This window comes from Staurois parvus, unplaced genomic scaffold, assembly GCF_062004578.1.
Source record: "Staurois parvus isolate SC_StPar_1 unplaced genomic scaffold, SC_StPar_1.0 ptg000354l, whole genome shotgun sequence".
Taxonomy (NCBI): Eukaryota; Metazoa; Chordata; class Amphibia; order Anura; family Ranidae; genus Staurois; species Staurois parvus.
Window position 1 is genome coordinate 1,053,781 of NW_028318150.1, and position 21,040 is coordinate 1,074,820.

General features: G+C 39.5%; 1 protein-coding gene across 1 annotated transcript in view; it reads right to left on the reverse strand.

Moving 5' to 3' along the window:
* Positions 1-1,682: 1,682 nt before the first annotated feature.
* KCNN2 (potassium calcium-activated channel subfamily N member 2) overlaps positions 1,683-21,040 on the reverse strand; it is a 210,983-nt gene continuing 191,625 nt past the window's right edge. The window contains exons 7-8 of the mRNA XM_089684727.1: positions 14,040-14,109; positions 1,683-3,252 (exon numbers count right to left, since the gene is read on the reverse strand). Of these exons, the coding sequence (XP_089540853.1) occupies positions 2,965-3,252; positions 14,040-14,109 (358 nt within the window). The 3' untranslated portion in view covers positions 1,683-2,964. The remainder of the gene's footprint in view (positions 3,253-14,039; positions 14,110-21,040) is intronic.

Below are 21,040 nucleotides of genomic sequence, written 5' to 3' on the forward strand. Positions count from 1 at the left end.
TAGATGTCCTTGCTAGCTGTCAAAATACCTCTAAAAGTGCCTGCAACTGATTTGATGAAGGTGCTGTTCAGCTGACAATTTCCCATCCGACTCTTTCAATTTTTCAATTGGGGAATTTTCGGGGTAGGAGGCAGTCAGCAGGGCCATCCACTGAGTGAATTTTAGCCAATTCATCAGGAACCAGCCATAGTCACTCTGACTATGGCCAGCTTTACTGTGCTGTCCATTCAATTGGCTCACCCATACAGAGAAATGTAATCCTAATGTGTTCCTCTGTCCATGGTAGAAAGCAGTGAAAGTAACCCTGTAGTGTACACTCAATAGAATCTAAATGCATGGAGGGGGTGGAGGAAGGGAAGCAGTGTTCAAAACTTTCAGATTAAAATACATTTTTATCATGTTAAAGTGGTTGCACACCTCAGACATGAAATATGAAAAAGCATATCCCTCTATGGTTTTTTACTTCCAACAAGTTTTCCTGTCACTAAAAGAAAAATGGTGACAGGAGAGTGACCTCCAGCAGTCTGACAGCCTCAGCTCAGTTCCAATGTGCTATGTGAAGTGTGTGTGGGGGTGTGTGTGTGGGGGTGTCCCTTCCCTCCAATCAGCTCTCAGAGCTGTCCTCACTGCAGTGTGTAATTCAGCTCTCTGCCCGTTTTCTGACAGCTCAGACAAGCTTTATAAATTATGTAGTTTGAATGGAGACGAAAGGACTGCAGATAGACATGTGAAACTTATATAGGAGGCTTTGTTTCATCTAATCCCCTGAAACCAGTCATTCAGGGTTTAAAACCATTTTAAATACAAGGGTTTCTATTGCTGACCCCTCCTTCTGAATTTTATAGTTGTCTAGCTGTCATGGTTTAAATATTAACTGAACCCCAACAGCTATGTAGACCAGATGGTCTGATCTTTCTTGTTGCATTCCTGTTTCAAGACAGTTGTGCAGTATCTGTGTTTTACTCAGTATATTCTATAAAAAGCCAGAAAAAAACATTTTAAAAACTGCATAGCAATGGCAGCTTACATATTTCCTGCAGTATAGATTGTCTTACAATCCTCTCTTTGCAATTTAAAGTGTATCTAAAGTTTTCTTATTTGGATTATGGTCAGGGTTTTACAGTTCTGTCACCCCACTGTGGAGATTCACCATCTTCACCTAATAGTTTCAAAAAGATCAAAAGAGAGAAAGTAAACCTTTTTAAAGCAAAGTAAAACCTTTCCAATGGGACACAGATAGAAAAAAAAGTTCTTCACATTGAACAAGTTGTGAGGTTCTAGGATATTAAAGGTAAACAAGCGTAATATTTGAGGAGACTTTGGGCTTGATTTATTGAAGGCAAATATAAGTGCATGTAAGTCTTGCTTAGCTTTAATATAGAGAAAAATTAATTTTGCAAAGATCACCCAATCAAAGAAGAATGTGATTGAGTGATGGAAGTCAGCAGTTTCACTTTATTCACTAAGCTAAGCAAAATTCCCTTGCAAAGCGAACTATTTGCCTTTAGTAAATCAAACCCTTTGATGTAAACTTTCATTTTTCATGCTTAGAAAATAAGGTGAAGAGCCTAATATTAGACTACAGCCTGAGAACGTATAAATTACATTAACGGTCTTTTACTGTTAAGCATGATGACACATTCCCCTGCTGTTAAGTATGGTACAGAGAAACAAAGACAACATTAGATAGAAAGGCAATAGCCAACATATCAACTTTATTAAAAAAGGAATAAAAGAAAAAAGTTGAAAAACATAAGCTTTTATTCGAGCCTGGATAAATCTACAACTGGTAACTATGCTATAATTCTTAAGGCAAAGTCTCATGTTAATATTATATATTTATGCATATATTATATCTGTTCTATACGTATATTTAAAAAAATAACCAAGACCTGGTGACTGTTTTAATAAGGGTACATACTCACAAGACCTAGGACAACTACATCTGGGGGCTGTGAGGCCATTTTATATTTAGTACCTTTGGTTCAGTGTTTATGAAATTGCCCAAGCTGGCCATACTCTAGTAGAATTTCATTAGAAAAATGTAATTGTAGGATTTATAATTGTTAGTGGGGTCAAATTGATGTACCTTTTTGATCACAGTGACCATAAAGTTTAAAGAAGCAGGATGGAAATTGTTTTCTCAAATTTTGAACGGTCAATGTGGTTTTTGTTCGGGAAAGTCTTTTCACTCCAAAATTGAATGTTAAAAGTACTTTCAAAGGACATTTGCTATGGCATCAAATGTACTGATGAGAATGTTTGTGCAAATGTTCATGTGAATATTCAAATGAACGTTCATTTGTTTGAAAATCTAATAGTTTTTGGCCAGCCAATGTTCACTGACACTTTGCTCAGAGCTGTACAGCTTTCTATGCGTATCTAATAGTGACCAAGGTTTGTACTGACAGACATGTCAGGTATCTCTGCAATGGACAATTTCACCAACTGGAACTGGGAGTGCTAAACACAGACTTGTTCAGGCATCTCTAGATGCAAAGTCGGAGGATTTGTGAATATAACCCATTTTTTTTAAATTAACAACTAAATAATTTTATAAAAATCACATTGGTACATATCACTCAGTTATTATCAATAAACTTGCCTAATGTAAGCAGAACCTATTGTATGAACAGAAGTGACCATACAATTATGTTCAGAAATTAATATTTTATTATACTATATATTAGTAGTAAAGTTTCTTTGAAGTGCATGAATAAAAAGTGAAACAGGAGAAACAATCTATATAGCAATGATAGGTGCATTCACTGTGCATCTGAGAGAAATAAAAGAGAGTTCTCAGTCTATTTGGCCTAAAACTTTGTGTTCAGGTTTCTAAGATTCTGATATCAGAACCCAGATAACACTGATTAGAACCATAGGGCTTTACAATAAAAGCTAAAATATTGACCATATGATGGCAAAAAAGTCTTTTTTATTGTTTTTTGGTTAACTTATTCCCTTCTAGCTACTTTCCGACGAAGTTGGAGGTGCTGTGGATGAAGACCGCCGCCTTCTTGACACAGACCGTGATCGCTCGATGCTATACGCAACATGCTTGTCATAATTTTGCAGCTGAGCTTCCATCAAGTCCCTTTGTTGTTGGCTTATTGTCTGACTAATCAGTCCAGGGAGAGCTTGAATGCTACCAATTAATGTCTCTAGCTTCGTCTCTAAGACAACAATCCTCTTCTCAAAGTCTTCACTTCTTTCATTTAGATCCGAGATCATGTCATACATGATGTTTTGAGTCTGGGAGAAAAAAGGGAAAAAAATTATAATTTTTTTTGTTGTCACTGTGTGCAGTGTCTGAAAGCTATTACCTGACACACTACATAGAGCAAACAAAGAATATATAAACCCAAAAACTAAAATGTAATATATTGTAGCTTATAAGCTATCAGATGCAGTAGAATTTAGCATTATTTTTCTTTTTACAGCTTAGTACCTTTTCTGTAAGAACAGAGAAGTAGGAATTTTTTACATAACTGTAAATTTTATATTTTGGAGTACAGTACAGGACACAGGAGTTGATTCTTAGGTCATGGGACATCCCCAAGCAATACATCAGGGGGTAGAACACAAAACAGCCAAAATGTCAGCAACACAGGAACAGTTCACAGCTCACAGTAAAAACAAAAAGGGTCAACAGACTGGAGCAGACAGACGGAAGCAGACATACTTTGCAGAGGAAGCAGGTGTCAGTAGAGCCTCAAACAGCCAAATGTCTAGAAACTTTTTTAAAAATGTGTAAAGAAGAACAGGCTTTGGCCCTGTGACTCTTGAGAAGTACTGATGCTAGATGCTGTTAAATACCCAAGAAAAAAAAGCACTAGGGGAATGGGTACAGGTAGGGAAAGAGACAATTTTCTTGAGGCAGAAGCCCTAAAGAAGAGTAAATTAACTACACAGCTGTGTGGAAAAGGAGGGAGGAACACCATAGAGGACCACACTGAGAGAAATGCAAGAGGGGTCAGTTGGCAAGGTAATACATGATAGGCAACCATAGATGATGGTGCTGACCCATCCATAAAATGTATGGTAAGTGTTTGGCATGTCCTAAAGGCATGACAGAGGGAGTGAAAATTACATTACCACAAAAGGTGACAAAAAGGCCCCTAGGGAATCAAGAAGGACAGGCTTCTAGGATACTTTATTCCATAATAAAAGGACGGAGACCCCAGGAAGAAAATGCAGGAACCAGACCAGGGCTACAACTGTTGAAGTGGAATTCCACTTTACACCTAACTAGCCATGGTGCCAAAACCCTTCCTAACAGCTATGCAAATTAACCTGTGTCAAAAAAGATGTGTATACTTACCTATTTTCAGGCCATTTTCAGATCAGGTGACGTGACGTGATCTGGCTCCCCTACATCAGCCATCAAGCATTCAGAGGAGAGGAAAGAATACTGACAACGGATGATCCATTGGAGCCTATGGTTAACATCACCACTCCAGGCTTAATAGCTAGGTAAGTACATACATCTTTCTTACACAGGTTAGTTAGTATACGTGTTAAGAGGGGAGATGAAACAGTTTTAAGCTTAGTTAGGTGTAAGCTGGAGTTCCACTTTAAGGGTAATGTAGAGAAAAATATCCCATTCTTTCAGAGGCCCCTTAATAAAGGAGTAGCAAAAAAAGAGGGCTCTGTGTGGAGAAGAGCATCTGGGGAAGGTCCCAGAGGGACACAGAAATTTGCTAAGGAGATGAAGTAGCGCAACTTCTTGCAAAAGACAGTGCCCAAGTGAGTGCATAGTCAAAGTGTTTTCAAGATTATATACAAGGACTAACCAAGACCTGCCAGGTATCAAAGGCTAGGTGTCCTGCAAGTTCAACAAATTTGCAAAATGAGGAATGGGAACAATTTCTAGCATAGGGTTCCCCATCAGCACACTGGCTGAAAACTACCTCACATGATAGATTAAACAGTATGGGAGAAACAATCTGTATGCCCGAGAGGAAAGGCATCCAACTTTAAGGTTGCTTAACTGATGAATATTAGGGAATTGGAGATGCTGGGAGATCTCAGAGTCTGCAGAGCTGTCATAAACGAATATGGCAGGTATGTACAGACTGCACGTGACAGGAAAACATGCACATAAAGGGGGGTACTGAGGACGGGGGCCATGCAAACTTTTCCAGTACTAGGTCAGTGTAGAAGTTGACGAGCATCAAGGACAATTCTTTTAAGAAAGTAACAGCAAAAAGACTGCTCAGCTTGCAAAACAGGCAACCCAGTGATCCTTGACAGTGATATGGAGAGGGAGGATATAACAAGACACGGGGCAGAGATTAAGTGTTGTAGGCCAGGGAGCCATATAATGAAGCTGGGCTCAACGTGTAGTGAGGAGTATAGTGGCAGTCACCAGAAGTGGAGAAACCAGGCACTCTCATGAAGATGCACCTGAAGGTATTAATGGCAGTCTGTTCATGAACATGGTGTCAGCAAAAATAAATACCATGCTGAATGGGATGTAAGATATATATATATATATATGTATTTTTATATAAAGATTTTTAAGAAAAAGACTTCCAAGGCACCGTGGTACATTAAGGCTCAGGGTCTGATTTGGGGTTGAATGATATAGCGGCACAAGATGTGATAAGATTGGCAATGTAAAAACTACATTGAAGTATGGAGAGATGGGAAGCAAAACATCTTTGCATTGCAGTTGCTGTGAACGTTAGACGCTCTCTCTATGTGAGTTATAATAGTAAGTCTATAAAAGAGCAGACAGAAGGCACTCTGCTGGGGTAGACTTTGCAACAAGTATAAAGGAGACCAACCAGGAGGCTGTTTACTTCAGTAAACAGAACAGAAGAGTATAATGGGACATGTGTTGTTGAATAGATAGGGGTCCATGTGCAAGATCTTGAATATCCTTGAAATACTCCCTAAAAAGGGAAGGAGATAACCCCCCTCCCCCTGTGATCCTAAGCTGAAACGATGTATAAGAAAAACAGTCTGCCTTGTGAAGCAGCAAGTAAGAAGTGGTAGCAAAGGAAAAAAAACAGAGAGAGGACAACAATAGAGATTCTTTGTGTGCCTATCCAAGGGACAGAGTGAATTTAAATGTATTTGCCTAATGCTGAGCAAATGTTAATAGATGTTCCTCTTCCCCCCTTTAAGACAAGGGGTGGGGGCAAATTTTAATGCAAAGGTTTTTGAGCAGGTTCTGCCACAATGTGAAGGACCTTCAGTAGATCATGATTTCCTGAGGGGATGAACAGATTTTATCTACATGGCAGAGGAGGTCCATAGAATGGGGAGGCAAGATTGAGCATAGAGGGTAGGAACCCACTTCCCTCAGTATCTGCCTCAATGTATTCCTCAAGAAGATTTTCAAAGAGGAACCTTCAAAGGGCACATTTCACAAGGGTGTTCTGCTGACCAGGCTTTAAGGTGGTAGTAAACTGCAAAACAATACAACAAAAAAAACTTCTCACTGCAAGTTAAGAGCATAATGTGCTAATATGCATTGCATTATAAAACAAAGCCCTTCAGTAGAGCACTGCCTCAGCTCTCTGGGGCTTCCATCATCACCTAGTCTTCCTTCCTGGGTTCGTGGGTTGCGGCTGCTTGACTGGCCGAGCCAACATGACATCATTCAAAGGACGGTACGCTGTCCATTGAGAGTGCAGTGTGCATGGCCGGTGCCCGTGCTGCTAAAGTAAATGTCTCATAAACCGTGCACATTTAGGAGATATTTACTGTACCAACAGGTAAGCCTTATTATAGGCCCACCCGTAAGTACAAGAGAAAAAAATTATTTTACTACCACTTTAAGCGATATAATTCTGCATGTATGCATAGAGTATAAGGACATTCTGGAGATATCCACAGTAGCCAGCACGTGGGGACAAGTTGAAGAAGTAGCCTCATGAAATTCTGAAGATTAAAAAACTGCTATAAGGTCAGTGCCCCCCTTACCTTCTACAAATGAAAGTGCACTAGGTAGTTCAGGTTGTTACATTTGAAGATAATCAACAAGTGGAGAGGCAGCAGAATCATATGTTGCGTGTCTGTGAGGGATCCCAAATTAGGGGCTGAAGCAGTTTCTTTGTAAAACCTTATTCCAGAATAAGAAAACTGCTTCAGCCTGAGAGGTACATGGGAGTTTCCTCAGAGCCTGCAGCAGAATTCCCTCTGTTTGTCCAATGTGCTCCTGCTCTTTAGCACCTTTAGCCCACCATTGTTCAATGAGGATCTTTGGGATACTAATGAATGCAGACTGAGGGTTTCAAAATGGACGGTGTGAAAAAATTGCAATAACACAAATGCGCTAACCAGGTTCCTGTGGCTTTGTCTCTGAAGTATCAGGCAACAGCTGAAAGAGCAAATGATTAGCTTGCATTGTCAGCAGACATGCCAGCCAAAGATGCATATTGAGGAGTCTAAAGAGCACTACTAGCCACTACACTCACAAGTGTAGATTACTCCATAAAGATATAGTGTAGTAATTACTACATATCCAGGAATTAATCCAACAAGATATGTGTAGCCAGGAATCAGTATGTAAAGGTTCAGGGAAACTCTGCCTTACCTTGTCCATGTCACTGGTCATGTTCAGGGTCCAGGCTTTGCCCAAAGTGGTTTTCAGGGCCTGGGTGCCATAGGAACAGACCACAGCCCAGGAGCTAACTCACTCATTGAACCATGTGCCAAGGTGCAGAATGCAGGATCCAGTGCCAGAGGCAACCATTACAGGTCTGTTACAGTGTCCTGATACGGTTTCCAAGATGTATATCAGGGCAACCTATGCAGAATTTTCTAGTGAGCGATATGGTGATAAGCAGTCAAATCTTGATAGAAGTGTCAGCCGAAGAAAATAGGAAAACTGATGAAAAGAATCATTTTGGGCCCTCAAACAACTCGTATATTGTTTTGTTACTGTATTGTCTCATGTTCTGTCCCCCACTATAATGTACAGTGCTGAGCAAACCTTTTGGCGCTATATAAATACTGTATAATAATAATAATAATAATTTTTCTTTCTACAACAGGAGAAGGGCCCAGCACCTAGGACACTAGCAAAAACGGAAAGCTCATGGAATGGGCAGGGTTATATGAGTACACTGTGTGGTGGTCTCCACCAAAGCTTTTGCCATGTGCAATCATCTGAAGGTAACAGGACATAACCCATATTCTATAAATCAACTTCTTTGTCCTGTACTGTACGAGTAATATAAATACCTTTTTAAACCAGTCAGAAATAGTGTATTCTGTATAGAGATGCGCAGAAGTGTAGGTGTTTGTTTTCCAAATCAGAAGAGTAGCCAAAGATGACAACACTGCTTCTCCACTTGTTCAGTGTTGTAAATGTGGGTTATCACCGTAAGGACAGGGTGTGTGTTATTGACAGAATCACCAAGTGAAAAAAAGAATAAAAGCCAGAACAAAAAACAAAACTAATGCAGCCACCATACTTATGGACTGGTAAGCTGAAGTATATAATGTTTGTTCTCGGGTTTAGATATGCTTTAACACTTTATGACTTTTTTCACAAATAAACAGCTTATGCTTTTTAAAGGTACTTGAACCTCTAGTAAAATGCCAATATTTCTAAATATTGTCAAAATAACATAAAATCCTTCACATTCATGGCACAAAAATACAGTTACATTATTAGCAAGTGTGTTATGTACACTTATGAGTAGAATGGATAATCCTATGTACTGTTGAATGTACATCTAAACATTTACTAAGAACAATATTTTAATTATCTAGGGCAAGATACACTCTAGCTAAGCTTGAATATTTAGCCTGAATATATAGAAACGGTTCAGACTATACATGCTTACAATTTTTGTTTTCTGTTGGCCTTTGGGAAGCAACCAGGTCATTCTACTCTGTACTGTTTCCAACTTGAGGATAACCTGGTATCCAGGTCATTAAAGTAGTCTATGCATGAAGGAAAAACAACTTATGTGTGCTGCTCCCTCTACAGCCCCCCCTAATATTCACCTGAGCCCCCTCTCGATCAAGGAATGTGCACAAGAGCCTCCGCTGTCCCGGGACTACCTCTCCTCATTGGCTGAGACAGCAGCAGGAGCCTTTGGCTCCCACTGCTGTCAATCAGAGCCAGTGAGCCAATGAGAGCGCAGCTGAGCCACTGCTCTGTGTCTTATGGAGAGCGAGCACACACCAGTGCCCCACAGCAAGCAGCTTGCTACTGGGGGCACTGGTCAAGGAGGAGGAGCCAGGAGTGCTAGCGGGGGACTCCAGAAGGAGAGGATCTAGGCTGCTCTGCGCAAAATGTTTGTTTTATTAAAAAAAAAAAAAAATGATTATTTAATACAGCTTTAAAATCAGTCTACATAATGCACTCCTAGTCATTTAGAAAAAAAATTATTGCTGTGCCAGCCACCACTGTTGTGTAGTAGAAGCTTTACTGGATGTCTGCACACATCTGGCTTATAGAGGGGTCTTCTGAAACCCCTTATTAATTGCCTTGGTGATCTAGCAGATGTCCTCTAGAAAGCATTAACAGTCACCAACTAATCGTATTAGCATTGATTTGCTCTTACAAACAGATCATGTGTGCATAACTTGATTAATTAGTTTATCCTTTTAAAACCACAGCTGAAATGAATGCCTGCCATAGATCGATCAAATCTTGACTGGTTTAGCAGGGACTGTCTGAGATTCGATCCATCTATGGACAGGGTGGTTGTACCCAAGTCGATCCATCGATCGACTTGGGTACACCCAACTTGTCAGATATTTTACATGTGATTACTGCCATTGGCTATAACAGCCAGCAGAACACATCAACACTGTAGGAGGATTTCCCCTATCAACATTGACTGTGTTGATGGGGAAATAAAGTGATTTTCTTTCCTGCAACCCTGGGTGAATCATCTATGGCTTGTCTAACACATACAATAAAGACAACTCCTAAAATGTCCTCATGACTGATTTAAATGAGTTGACACGGAACACTTTAAGATAGGCTTTACTTAATATAGGTCCTTGTGAGCTATATAGCATGAAATTTGGGGCCCAGCATGACTATGGTGAGGAAATTTAAGGCAGGTATGAAACACTGTAGTTTATGGCTGCTGCCTTGTTCCTATTTCCCCTTGTTCCTGATCCCAGTTTTGGTTCCCCCTTCCCATCTTCTCCCAGCACCTCCAGTTTTCCCCTGCTTTTCTCTGTTCCCCATTTTGTATATATTGCATGTAGTTAGTTGTTAGTTATGTTTTCTGTTTGTTAGATGAATTAGTTAAGTATTATGTCACTGGGTTTTTGGTTCACTTATTTTTTTTTTTTGTGGTTTGCTGGTGTTTGAATGGATTTGGTTTCACTATAAATAAATCTCAATGAAGGCATACACAGTCTGGTCACAGTTTCTTGAGTGTAGCTATGCAGCTTTGGCCATTTCTGCTGCTGCTGATTCCTGATACTACCTGTCTAGAACATAAAGGCTCACGCAATCATTCATACAACATACAGAGAAATAATTTAACTGACATCATAGAGAAACCCCTAATTGCCCCAAATGTAATAGGGGCACAGCAGACCTAATTCAAATGCTATTGAGATGCCCCAAGTTTCATCAATTTTGGAAAGGAATCGTAAATACTGTTAATCTAGTGTTTCAGATCAATCTGGTGGAGGATCCAGGAATATGTTTGCTGAGCATGCTGGATAAGAAATCTTTAAAGTGAAGTTCCAGTTGAATAAAAAAAAATAAAAGTCAGCAGCTACAAAAACTGTAGCTGCTGACTTTTAAAATACAGACACTCACATGTCCCTCAGTCCAGCGGTGATCTCACCACAGGTGATTTTGCCGGCTATCTTCTCTCCCCGGTGCGGGAATCCTTAGTGTGTGCACCCGGCTGTGACAGCTTGCGGCTTCACAGCCAGGTGCCCACTGTGCATGCGCAAGTAGCGCTGTGCTTTGTGAATGGCCCCATAGTCTTCTGGGGCCAATCATGTGTCCAAGAAGACTATGGGGAGGGAGGACAACTTCCATTTCCGATTGCCTTAGGTGATCACACCGGAAGTGGGAGCAGGTACCTGTCAAATTCGGGTACCCACTGCTCCCCCTGCTCCACAAAGGTGCCAATCCTTAACATAGGTGCTTTTATTTAAGGGAAGCATAATACATATTGTGCACCATCCCTTGCTAAAGGTGCAGATAGTTATTCCCCCAAATGCTAAATATACATAGCTGCTGTAATTTCTGTACAAGTAAAGACCACACAGATTATATAGTATGGTACAATATTTTTTTAATTCAAATTCAAGTCACATGTTTTGTTTTGTTTATACTGGAGAGGAATGAGCAGGATCAGTTAGTAATGTAGCCATACTGATTGATATAACTGTGTCAACTGTATATAATGTATTGCCAACTGATATTCTGTGATATAACAAACCCATATATGTGGAATCTGAATGGGCTGTTTTGCATGTCTAGTTTTGGATGTTACCAACTGTAAAACCGCAAAATCCCAATAAAAATTACCTGAAAAAAACAGGGGAGCTCTGTTAATGAGAAGGACATAGAAGTGAGGTTAGTTAGGCAGAGATGGTAGTGCTGTTATATGGATATGGGTGTACTATTAACTAGATAGACATGGGAATGCTGTTAATTAGATGGACTTGGAATGATATTAGGTAAAGGACATGGGTGTGCTGTTAGACAGATGGAGATAGGAATGCTGATAGTTAAAAGACATGGGTGTGCTCTTGGCTATATAGACATGGAATGCTGTTATTTAGAAGAATAAGGCAATTCTGTTAGTTAGGTGGACATAGGAATGCTGTTATTTAGATGGACATAGGAATGCTGTTATTGGATCTAAACCCTACAATCCTTTTCAGACAAGGAAGCTGCCATCTTAGCATCTGCTTGATTTGCAACTGTCATGGTGCTGCACATTTGATCAGCTATGACACCAGCCATTTGATGGTTTGATTTTGGTTGAGAGCACACGCATATGTGACAGTTAGCATTCTCGGGATGCCGGGAATGTAACTGTTTTTTTAAACTGTTAAAACTATAGGTTGAGTTCCGCTTTAGCCCTGGTTCACACTGATGTGATTTCTGATGCATTCCAGAAGGCATGGAATTGCATGACAGGTGAAAGAACATGAGTTTCTATGGAGCCTGCTCACATACACTAAATTGCCTTCAAATCATTGGATGCAGGTGTTCCAATCAGCTCCATGTCCACAGGTGTATGAAATCAAGCGCCTTGGCATGCAGACTGCTTCTACAAACTTTTGTGAAAGAATGGGTCGCTCTCAGTGAATTCAAGTGTGGTACCGTCAGGTTGCCACCTGTGCAATAAGTCCATCCGTGAAATTTCCTTGCTACTAAATATTCCACAGTCAACTGTTAGTGGTGTTATAACAAAGTGGAAGCAACTGGGTACAACAGCAACTCAGCCACGAAGTGGTAGGCCATGTAAAATGACAGAGTGGGGTCAGTGCATGCTGAAGCACACAGTACACAGAAGTCGCCAACTGTCTGCAGAATCAATAGCTAAAGACCTCCAAACGTCACATAGCTTTCAGATTAGCACAACAACAGTGTGTAGAGAATTTCATGGAATGAGTTTCCATGGCCAAGCAGCTGCATAAAAGCCTTACACCACCAAGTGCAATGTAAAGCGTTGGATGCAGTTGTGAAGAGAAAGCCACCATTGGACTCTAGAGCAGTAAAGATGTGTTCTCTGGAGTGACAAATCATGCTTCTCTGTCTGGCAATCTGATGGACATGTCTGGGTTTGGCAGTTGCCAGGAGAACGGTACTTGCTTGACTGCATTGTGCCAAGTGTAAAGTTCGACGGAGGGGGGATTATAGTGTGAGGTTGTTTTTCAGGAGTTGGATTTGGCTTTTAAGTTCCAGATAAGGGAACACGTAAGGAATCAGCATACCAAGACATTTTGGACACTTTCAAGCTCCAGACTTTGTGGGAATAGTTTGGGGATGGCCCCTTCCTGTTCCAACATGACTGCGCACCAGTGCACAAAGCAAGGTCCATAAAGACATGGATGAGCGAGTTTGAGGTGGAGGAGCTTGACTGGACCGCACAGGAGTCCTGACCTCAATCTGATAGAACACCTTTGGGATGAATTTGAGTGGAGACTGTGAGCCAGGCCTTCTCATCTGACATCAGTGCCTGACTTCACAAATGCACTTCTGGAAGAATGGTCAAACATTTCCACAAACACACTCCTAAACCTTGTGGACAGCCTTACCTGAAGAGCTGAAGCTATTATAGCTGCAAAAGGGTGGGCCAACTCAAAATTGAACCCTATGGACAAAGACTGGGATGCCATTAAAGTTCATGTGCGTGTAAAAGCAGGTGTTCCAAGACTTTTGGCAACCTAATGTATATGCAGTATGAATCTGATGCGATTTGAAAAAGGGTCTTATGCAAGTTTAGTGCAGTACGATTTGTAGCTCCATAGACTTGAATAGAAACTACATCAGTGGACTTTGGGAGAATCTAGTACCAACTTGCACTGGAGCTGCTCCTGAAACTGCACTGAAAAACAGACTCAACTTGCACCACATCAGTGTGAACCTAGGCTTAAAGGACATGGGTGTGTTGTTAGAAAGACATGGAAGTGCTACTAGTTAGCCATGGTAGTGTTGTTAGGCAGAAGAACATGGGTGTGCTGTTAGAAGGATGCTGGAGTGCTGTTTGTTAGAATGACATAGGAGAACTGAATTAGAAGGACATAAAAATGGAAATGACTTAATTTAAACATACATGTGAGTTCTGTTAGTTAGAAGAACATGGGAGTGCTGTTAGGTAGAAGAAGATGGGAGTACTGTTAGTTACAATGAAAAATAAGTACTGTTATGTAGACAACATGGCAGCGCTGTTTGAAGGAAACACACAAAATGTTAATTAGAAGGACCCGATGGTGCTGTTTGCTAAAAAAAAAGGCGGTGTTGTTAATTAGGAGAACATTTAGGTGATATTAATAGGAAGCTCTTGGGAGTGGGGTTAGTTAGACAGACATGGAGGAGCAATTGGAACATTTAAACCTCTTCAACTGTTTCTACTGACCTTTGCTAAATCCACTAAGGTGTTAGCTTGATCATTCAACTTTCTCTGTTCCATTTTAACACTTCGTAACCTGCAAAAGATGACTAGAATAAGTATTTTTTTTACATAGCCATGAAAACTCAAATTAGCATGCAAGAGCAGATCATAAAGTATGAGAGATGCCTTGAGAAGTTTGACTGATCAGTTTAGTTATGTGTCTATAGAATGAAACGCATGCTTCTTCAACACAGCAAAGCAGAAAGCAAGAAAGTGTGATGTCCCCAGAGTCATCATGGTTCTAGCTGATTACATAATAAAAAAATAAACTTTACTCCATGGAATAGAGAAGCAGCAAAGTATCATGACAAACAGACACTGGAAAAACAGCTGCAGTGTAGGGAAGACATTAGCGTGTTCTTCCCAGTGTCTGCGTGTGTTGATACAATATTAGGCCTTTTTAGTTTGAGATGGATTGGGTTAGGTGTGTTGATACCTGATGAAAATACAGTGATAAGTGAGAGATTTCACTACAATTATCAATCTTTTACTTGACCAGCAGCTAAAAACTGTATTATTTTTGGCACATAAGAGAATAGTAAGGTAAGCCAGTTTATTTGGTTTAAAACAAACTGACTTCATAATGTTCAGCAGAGTTTCCATAATTGCCTCTGTGTGCCATTTGTATTTGCATTAGCCATCTTTCCAATCAGCTAGTACTAGTACATTCCTTGCTTTACCAGCATAACTGTCCACTAATCAGTACTTGTTGGGTAATCGCTAGTATTTGCAGCGTGAAAAAAAAGTGCAGTGCTCACCCTATAATCCTCAAGAAAGAAATCAAATAATGTGAAATGATCCTGACCTGTCTACATAAATATCACAAATTAATTGAAAATATCATAATATTAAATTACTCCCTTGCATGCAAATATATAAAATATGTGATCTTGTGCTAAATCACAAAAACATTCATCTATCAAAACAAATTATATATACAGTGTCTGAAAACATACTTTATATAAATCTTCAGCACAAAAAATGTCCACCACTTTACATTCACATCAGATATATAACCATCCACCACAAAAAAATGTGAAGGAACATCAATAAGAATAATAATAATCCACTTCTGCTTGAAAATGTGAACCTAAAAAGTGTCTCCAATTCCAAAATCTCCACACAGTGCTCTTCCAATATGCTCCCCCTGAAAAAAGACCTCTAGATTATTGGTCTTTTAGATTTCAATTCGGAGTCATTCCCAGAACAGAACCGCATACACTTGTCAATCTTCTCCCATGATCCCACCTAATACTGGTGTCATTCAAGACTCATGGTGTTCAGGTCACCTTGCAAGGGTTTTCCCATAATTTTAATTTGAAAGAAAAAAAGAATACAGTACTCCACATACACATATTAATAAAAAAAACACCATAAAAGCATACTCACAAAAGACAGGAGCATGCAGTGCTTGTTAGATCTAACCACAATCGCAAACAAGACACTGCTGTACACAGAACTCCTGATGGGTTGCATGCTCCAGCCGGTAACAGCATGATTTTTCTTTCATATTCAACTGAGGGGAAAAAGCTTGGCAAGGGGACTTAAACACTGTGAGTCCTGAATAACACCAGTATTAAGCGGGAGCACGGAAAAAGATAAAGATTGACATATGTATGTTGTTCTGTTCTGGGAGCAACTCGGAATTGAGCCTCAAAGAATAAGTTCACCTTTTAAAGAAAGAAAAAAAAACAATGCACATTTTTTCAGGTAAAACAATGAGCACATATTATTTTTTTTTCTAAGGAGCCTGCAGAGCATTGCACCCAAGATCTGTAGGCTCCTGCAGACTCTCAGGATAGCTATCAACTATATGGGCAGGCAGAGACCTGAGAGCAGGAAGATCAATGAACTACCAGAGCGCTCACCAGCACTCTCGTAATTCATTAAGGACTACCAGCCATCATATACAATGGCTGACGGTACTTGTAGGCTTCCATTCACAGGAAACCAAATGAATATTGCGGCCGTTTGAGAAGATCCCCTACCCGCTGTCACAGGGAGGGAGGATTGGGGGTGCTAGTTGGAAGACACTGGAATATGTTACATGTTCCAGCTTAAAAATGGGAGGAACATGTAACGTGTTCCAAAGGTGAACGTGTCCTTTAAAGGGCCTCCTATAATTTAGAAGTCTTTTTTGGGTGAAGATATTGAAAGAGCACTACGTGAAAGTGTTGGAACAGAAAAAACTGTTTTGCATTTGTAAGTAGAAGTGGATTATTCTTCTCCTTCCTGCTGTTCTTTCACATTTCATCCATTTTATTTTGCAGCGAATGGTTTTATTTACGATGTGACTGAAGTGGTGAATATTTTTTTGCACTGAAGTTATATACAGGTTATACTTGAAAAATTAGAATATCGTGCAAAATGTTTCTTTATTCATTTATTTCAGTAATGCAACTTAAAAGGTAAAACTAATATATGAGATAGACTCATTACATGCAAAGCAAGATAGTTCAAGCCGTGATTTGTCATAATTGTGATGATTATGGCTTACAGCTCATGAAAACCCCAAATCCGCAATCTCAGAAAATTAGAATATTGTAAAAAGGTGCCATATTCTAGGCTCAAAGTGTCCCACTCTAATCAGCTAATTAAGCCATAACACCTGCAAAGGGTTCCTGAGCCTTTAAATGGTCTCTCAGTCTGGGTCAGTAGAAATCACAATCATGGGAAAGACTGCTGACCTGACAGTTGTGCAGAAAACCATCATTAACACCCTCCATAAGGAGAGAACGCCTCAAAAGGTAATTGCAAAAGAAGTTGGATGTTCCTAAAGTGCTGTATCAAAGCACATTAATAGAAAGTTATGTGGAAGGGAAAAGTGTGGAAGAAAAAGGTGCAAAAGCAGCAGGGATGACCGCAGCCTGGAGAGGATGGTCAGGAAAAGGCCATTCAAAAGTGTTGGGGACTTTCACAAGGAGTGGACTGAGGCTGGAGTCAGTGCATCAAGAGCCACCACACACAGACGGATCCTGGACATGGGCTTCAAATGTTGTATTCCTCTTGTCAAGCTGCTTCTGAACAACAAACAACATCAGAAGCGTCTTACCTGGGCTAAAGAAAAACAGACCTGGTCTGTTGCTCAGTGGTCCAAAGTCCTCTTTTCTGATGAGAGCAACTTTTGCATCTCATTTGGAAACCAAGGACCCAGAGTATGGAGGAAGAATGGAGAGGCACACACTGCAAGATGCTTGAAGTCCAGTGTTAAGTTTCCATAATCTGTGTAGATTTGGGGAGCCATGTCATCTGCTGGTGTTGGTCCACTGTGCTTAATTAAGTCCAGGGTCAACGCAGCCGTCTACCAGGAGATTTTGGAGCACTTCGTGCTTCCTTCCGCAGACGAGCTTTATGGGGATGCTGACTTCATTTTCCAGCAGGACTTGGCACCTGCCCACAGTGCCAAAAGCACCAAAACCTGGTTCAGTGACCGTGGGATTACTGTGCTTGATTGGCCAGCAAACTCGCCTGACCTGAACCCCATAGAGAATCTATGGGCATGGCCAAGAGAAAGATGAGAGACATGAGACCGAACAATGCAGAAGAGCTGAAGGCCGCTATTGAAGCATCCTGGTGTTCCATAACACCTCAGCAGTGCCACAGGCTGATAGCTTCCATGCCACGCTGCATTGAGGCAGTAATTGCTGCAAAAGGGGCCCAAACCAAGTACTGAGTATATATGCATGCCTATACTTTTCAGAGGTCTGATATTGTTCTATGTACAATCCTTGTTTTATTGATTGCATGTAATATTCTAATTTTCTGAGATTGTGGATTTGGGGTTTTCATGAGCTGTAAGCCATAATCATCACAGTTATGACAAATCACGGCTTGAACTATCTTGCTTTGCATGTAATGAGTCTATCTCATATATTAGTTTCACCTTTTAAGTTGCATTACTGAAATAAATGAACTTTTGCACGATATTCTAATTTTTTGCGTTTCACCTGTATATTTTCAGACACACTCTCTCTCTATATATATTGTACTGTATATCTATATATATATATCTATATATATATATATATATAGAGAGAGATATCTATATCTATCTATCTATCTATCTATCTATCTATCTATATATATTCACAGTATATACAAACACACACTATATTGCTTCCACTTTGTTATAATACCATTTTCTAACCTCCAGTATTTATTCTGGTGACCAGAAATCTCTCTGTATAACTGTTTGCACCCTAGACATGTAAAATTGCAGCAAGAATGTTTATATTGTGCAAAATGTAATTCCTTCAGCCACCTTAGATCAGCACAGGCACCACACACCACTTCTAACTTGCCCTGTGTGCGTAGCACAGCTGAAGGAACACAACGTTTTAAAGCAAACTAATGAAAAATTAAACCTACTCATGCATATTATTTATACTCCATATATATTAATACATTTTTGTTAAGAATACATTAATGACTTACATCTAGTATTAACCTAAATGAAAGGAAAAAGGTCACTGATGTGCCTTGAACTTGCTTATTTTTAAAAGGTTAACACAACAATGTCAGAGTCTTGGCAGAAGTGCTCCAACACTTGTACCTGTGTTTAAAAATGAAGAGGCATTACACTGATTTAGGTAGGTTTTGTTCTTAAGAAGGTTATGTTCTTAAGATTAGGCTTGTGTGTTTCTCAAATTTTAATTTTAGCATTTTAAGAAATGTAAATAAGTGCAAAAAGCCAAGCAGCAAAATAATGCATGCATAAGTCACAAAAGTCCTCTAACTCTGAAATAAAAGTCTGCCTGTAGAAATATTTCTCTCCCTACTTGTGCAGTATTTTATTTGGTTATTACAGTTTAGCTACATTGGTCAACATAAAAGAACATTTTGATAAATTCTATGAAACAAACATCCACAAATGCATTGTAATTCATATCCCTCAAATGGTAATAAGATTATCTGAAAAAGATTATCTTTGGATTTTAAAACCATTTAAGCAGCTCTCAGATATAGGATGGTACCCAGTTATGCAGTCATCTAGCCACTGCAATGTACAGCAACCAGTGTTACAAGTAGTTCCTTCATATACAGTAAAAAAGTGATTGCATATATAAGTGACTAACAATGCAGAAAACACATGAACATTTTATGTAATCAAATGGGGAAATGTTCTAAAACTGGGGCACTCAGAATCTGGAGCAGATGTACATCGTATGAGGGTTCTTAAAAAAGTTTTGGCACTTTTTAAACAAATATATACATGTATAAAAGTGTGGAAACTTTTTTCAGACCCTTTGTAGCCAATCTGTTTCTAACATCATTGGTTTCTATGCAGAGCTGCACCAGATTTTGCAGGCTCCAGTTTTTTGCAGCCACCACAAAAGATAAACCACTAATCTGATTATGTATGTATTTAGTATAAAGTGTTGTTCCTAGATGACCACATAGCTACTAAAGTGTATACCATCTCTAAAGTAAACCTGTACTTTGGAAAAGATTTGTTTAAAATGTGTCTCTATGCAAAACCTTCATTTTAGGTTTGGATAGAGTGGTGAAGAGTTAGACCTTCTGTCAAGTTTTGAATCCCCATTTGGAGATGTACCCCTCAATTTGTATTAGAAAATGAAAAGAAATCTAAAATTTTAAAGCTGTCTTCAGAGCGTGAGCTAAAGAGAAATCCTGCATTGGGGAAACCTGTGAAACCGTGAAGATAACAAAGATGGAATTCCTCTCACTTTGGAAGATTTCCTCTAACTTCCTTTTTTCCGAAATAGGAACTTGCCCATAGTGTAGTTAATTAAAATATCCATGTATTAAAATGATACATTGGAATAAGAAGTAACAATGACAGTGTAAGGCAATAGGACTAACCGTCCTCAAACAAAGATGGCCTATGAGCATGTTCCTATTTCTGAACTCCCGAGTGGAGTATTAACTTTCAGATGCCCTGCATGTGGTAAAGATCCATCCCAGTACCCAGAGAGGGATCCTCCTGCACATCCAGAGAGCAGCATCCACCTATCCCTTAAGGGGAACTCTGGCTGATTTGGATCAACATTAAAGTCCAAGGACCCAGTTAACCTACCACCCCACCCTTCAGAGGGAAGTCACCCCAACATCTTACCTACCTTGATGACTTCAGGATATATATTTATTGGCAAATTTACACTGCGCGTCTGGTGAGTGCGCAATTTTCTCTATACCATTGCACAAGCACAGACGTACCAGGATAAAAAGCATCATAAGAGCACTGAGAGTCACTTTTGAACTGTACATCATTTTTATTCTATTAATTTTTATTTTAGTACCCTTTTAATAAGTATACGGTCAAATTCTTTATGATTTTAATATCATTTAGCACTGCACTATCATTGTATTGTTATTTTGAGGTTTTACTTTGGTTACCTTCCTGTATAGCTGCTTCATCTCTGAGTGCGCTCACATACGTTTACTTTATATATGGGAATGATCCAACCTTATAATATTTTTTATCATTTGTGTGTAATTTATCCAAATCATCGGAGTTTGCATGTTCAAGCCATGGGATGGATTGCATAATACTCCTGGCACAAGCCTTACTTGGCAGAAACAACAGTGATCAACTAAAACTAATCTCCAAGAGTGATAAATCCATGCTTCCTATAGACTGGATTTCATCTATATTTCAATGAAATTAGCTATGGAAGCAATCAACTTTACTCAATGTCTAACAATAATGAAATTATGTAAATGTATGCTTCAAAAGTGGAATTCCAATCAAACGTTCTTTCTTAGTTTTAAGAGATGAGAGAAAGCTCTCAATGAAAAAACACCCGTGTCAGCAACAACAACCCAAGGGTGGGTTAACTCCTCTTTTGAGGATATTTCCTTTCACTTTTGGTTGTCTCCACACTGGGGGAAATCTCCACACTGGGGACACAAACAGAAGTCAATTGAAAAATTGAGAGCGACATAAGCAATTCTACTACTTTTTTCACACAATCTAAGCACCATTTAAGGGATATAAATTAAGA